We start from the raw sequence: 267 nt of genomic DNA, 5'->3' as shown, positions 1-267 counted from the left end.
CTCTTCCCCCCAACTCACCTTTGAAGTCAGGCAGGTGTGCGAAGGAGTTGCCCAGGCAGATAACTGCGTCAAACCCATCCCCTGGCTTCTCCAGGTCCTTCTCCAGGGTGAGCCAGTTGGCCTCCTCGATGACTGCAGCACAGGAGAGCAGATGAGGGCCGGGACACACCACCTGCCCAACAGCTTCCCCTGCATGCAAGACCCCAGCCCAGCATCACCCAGCCCCTCCTTGGCCCCTGAGGGTGCTGGATCAGCCTGGGGCCAGCA

The 267-nt window shown here is 62.5% G+C and overlaps 1 protein-coding gene across 1 annotated transcript in view; it reads right to left on the bottom strand.

The window, feature by feature from the left end:
- GNMT (glycine N-methyltransferase) overlaps positions 1 to 132 on the bottom strand; it is a gene marked incomplete at its 5' end in the record, with an annotated part of 1,396 nt that extends 1,264 nt beyond the window's left edge. Inside the window, one exon of the mRNA XM_010283447.1 lies at positions 19 to 132. Within this exon, the coding sequence (XP_010281749.1) occupies positions 19 to 132 (114 nt within the window). The remainder of the gene's footprint in view (positions 1 to 18) is intronic.
- Positions 133 to 267: the final 135 nt, after the last annotated feature.

The sequence above is a fragment of the Phaethon lepturus genome, unplaced genomic scaffold (genome assembly GCF_000687285.1).
Source record: "Phaethon lepturus isolate BGI_N335 unplaced genomic scaffold, ASM68728v1 scaffold37483, whole genome shotgun sequence".
NCBI classification, from domain to species: Eukaryota; Metazoa; Chordata; class Aves; order Phaethontiformes; family Phaethontidae; genus Phaethon; species Phaethon lepturus.
This window is presented reverse-complemented; position numbering and strand designations above follow the sequence as displayed.